This window comes from Tarenaya hassleriana, unplaced genomic scaffold, assembly GCF_000463585.1.
Source record: "Tarenaya hassleriana unplaced genomic scaffold, ASM46358v1 Cleome26, whole genome shotgun sequence".
NCBI classification, from domain to species: Eukaryota; Viridiplantae; Streptophyta; class Magnoliopsida; order Brassicales; family Cleomaceae; genus Tarenaya; species Tarenaya hassleriana.
In genome coordinates this window covers 2,276,687-2,279,867 of record NW_010965869.1, presented here as the reverse complement: position 1 = coordinate 2,279,867, position 3,181 = coordinate 2,276,687, and the positions used below count along the sequence as shown (strand labels likewise).

At 35.8% G+C, this 3,181-nt stretch overlaps 2 protein-coding genes across 5 annotated transcripts in view; both read right to left on the bottom strand.

The window, feature by feature from the left end:
- LOC104817035 overlaps positions 1-1,702 on the bottom strand; it is a 6,991-nt gene extending 5,289 nt beyond the window's left edge. For 2 of the 4 annotated variants that reach the window (XM_010546103.1, XM_010546105.1), the window contains exons 1-3: positions 834-1,702; positions 610-711; positions 266-468 (exon numbers count right to left, since the gene is read on the bottom strand). In XM_010546103.1, the coding sequence (XP_010544405.1) occupies positions 266-468; positions 610-711; positions 834-904 (376 nt within the window). In that variant the 5' untranslated portion in view covers positions 905-1,702. The remainder of the gene's footprint in view (positions 1-265; positions 469-609; positions 712-833) is intronic. The other 2 variants (XM_010546104.1, XM_010546106.1) reach the window with 2 other exon arrangements.
- Positions 1,703-3,035: 1,333 nt separating this feature from the next.
- The window catches only part of LOC104817034 (50S ribosomal protein L5, chloroplastic), a 2,184-nt gene continuing 2,038 nt past the window's right edge, over positions 3,036-3,181 (bottom strand). The window contains exon 5 of the mRNA XM_010546102.2: positions 3,036-3,173. Coding sequence (XP_010544404.1) covers positions 3,165-3,173 — 9 coding nt within the window. The 3' untranslated portion in view covers positions 3,036-3,164. The remainder of the gene's footprint in view (positions 3,174-3,181) is intronic.

Here is a 3,181-nt window from a genome sequence, read left to right as displayed (position 1 = left end):
CCTACAAGGTCACTGAGTCTTTATGCCATTTGGTACAGAGATACAAACTTATATTGAGAGATATAGAACACCCAGCTGGATAAAATTCTATAGCAATGACAACACTGAACAATATTTTACCGACTGAGAAGAACATTTGTAAGATTATGTTTCATGCTAAGGAAGAGCAAAGATAAAGATGTGTCAGTTTTGGATTGCCAAGTCCACCTTGTAGCAAGATCATTACCAGCAACAAAACAATGGCGAAGCAAGAAACTAATAATACCTGAGTCCCGGTCAAATTGCGAATCACTGTCTTTATCATTCCATCCACCAGAACGCCCTTCCCATCTTCCATGGGCTCCTCGAGAATAACTACCCAACTCACCCCTGGCAGGAGGAGATGAACTACTATCATTCCGCCTGAAACCATGAGATGAAAAGTCGCCAGAAATTCTTCGACGTTCAGGTAAAGGATCTTCAGAGTCACTGCTCAAGGAGGAGGAGGGTGCACATCAAGACACATTTCTTAAATGCAGATAGCGTAGCATATAATACAAGCACAAGATCTAACCGTCACATTTCTAGAACTCTTAGATTGCAACCAACTTGTATAGAAAGCACTCTCACCGTAAAAGTGATTTGTCAAATCCACTTGGCAGCTTTGGGAGCTTCTTGCAAACACTACTCAACGATAAAAGAAACTCTCTCTTGTATGAAATTCTTGGTTTCCTGATTCAATAGAAGAAATGATTACTTATGTATGCTAAGAGTAGAAGTAGACACATAAATTGACAGGATATGTAACATCAAGAGGAAAAGTAAACACGTGATTGACAGAACACATAACATACTTTCTGGATCCATCACTGGTTTCATCAAGCGAATCCGTTCCAAACTGTTGTTTATCGTCTACGCTCATCATGCAAGCAGGTGGTATAACAATATCGCCCTGACCAATCTGACGCTTAATTTATTTCCTCTACAGAAGTTCTCGACTATCAGCGCAAAACCTAAACCTCTTCAGAACTCTTGTAGAACCTTGACAGTCAAATTCAATATTACAGGCGTAACATTTGCTCCGCTTTCAGCAGTAACCATCATCAATCTAAACCCAAGGAAATTCATAATGCCAGCTAACCAAAGAATCAAAAGGATACCCGCGCTTCACCACCAGAAGAACCTTAATCCAGTCAACTCGATCTAGCTATATGTACATTAAGATTCACGGACACAACAAAATCTAGCTATACTTTTAAAATCATTGCCCAAAACTACGAAATTTCGTGAAATCTTGCAGCAGAAACCGAATGACCAGCTCATCCAAGAATCATAGACCTAATGTCGCACCGGCTTCCAAGGAAATCTGAAATTTCCAGCCAACAGGTCAAAAACTCGTATCGGTCAACCTCATATGGAGATCGAAAGAGACAATTTCTAGGGGTTTTTGCGCAACCTAAGGCGTTCAGCAACTCAGATTTGGGCCTCAAAGGGGAAATACTTGGATTCCAGAATTCATCGAAATAGATAAACGGGAAAAATCGCCGATTCCAAGAGATAAGGAGAGAGGTGAAGAAGATTAGGGTCTCAATCTGCAGAAAGCTCTTTTGTTACTCCTGTTTTTAATCGATTGACGAGGAAGAGACGATCGCAGAGAGAAAACGAAGTGTCTTACAGAGAGGAGAGAGAGAATGTCTTCAAGGAGGGCGGTAAAACAAACTTCCACGCGCCTGTCTCCCGGGTGTGTTAACGCAACTAAAGGCTTATTATTAGAGAAAAATGAGGATAATTCCATCCGCACCACTCATATTTGCAGTAATTGAAAAACGAACCCATTATATTTTAGACTGACGTTTTGGCCCCAAAACTTGTGAAATAGTCCATGCGAAGCTATTCGTACCAGGGGTTGGAAAACAACTCGAATTTCGTGGTACCAGACCCGACCCAACCCAATCCGTGGGTCGGATACATAAAATTTTGAATATTCAAACGAATGAGATACGTAATCAAATAGTAATTTTAGAATATTCAAATTTTTTTATTCAAATCCGGATAATTGGTATTTTCTCAGGTATCCACTTATATCCGAATAATACAAAATTATTTTTTAATTTTTAAAATTTTTCTTAAATTTTATGTTATATATTTTGATTTTAATGATTATATAGATATGATTGAATATATTTATGATATATTTTATATATAAATATAATTTAAATTGATTTTAAATGATTTTGAATATATATATAAATATATTTAAAAAAATAATTTAAAATATTCAGATTGAGATATTTGTGATATCTGACAATTATTTAACGAGTTTTTTTTAATTCGAATATCTGATTTCATGGGTGTAAGTTAGGGATGGACAAAAATACTCGAATTTTGGGTATCCATCTCGATCCGAGGGTCGGATATTCGAATTTCGGGTATCCACGGTACAATGAGATAGAGATCGGATTTTAGTATGTTAAAAATCCGAAATTCGAGTTCGTGTTTAGATTTGTATTTTCGGGTCGGATAATTACCGTAGATACCCAAATAGTTAATAAATAAATAATATATATTTTTTTAAATTATTACAAAATTACAAATATATCTATTAATACTTAATTGTTTATATATTTATTTATACAAAAAAAAACTATCATTTTATAATTTATTTAGTTTTAGTATAAATATTTATCATTAATTTGTATGAAATATATAAATTTGAAGGTTTTTAATTAAAATTTGTATAAACCTGTCAGGTTCTGATATCCGCGGTATCCGAAAATTGTCTCATGGGTAATATAGTTTGGATATTCGAAGATTCGGGTACGAGTTCGGGTTTTGAAATGAATAGCTCGTCGAGTTCAAGTATTCTAAAAATGTCAGATATTCGAACCGTGCCCAGATGAGTGATAAAGTAAACCAGGCAAGATATAATGTCTCGGTTTGAGTGCCCTCAAATCAAATTTCTGGATAGCTGAAGTGTGTCCACCTCTAATTCGTGCTACATTGGCAGGTCGTTTTTGTCATACTCAAGACACCCACGATTTAATGGGGAGAAAACATGCAACAGAAAACAGAAGATCTTCCTTTTAATAACTCAGAATTACAAAACAAGAAAACGGAAGAGTGATGATTCAGAGACATGAATGGTTAAAAACAAGAGAACAACACAAATGGACCTTTTCGTCTCATCATCTCTTTCACTTCC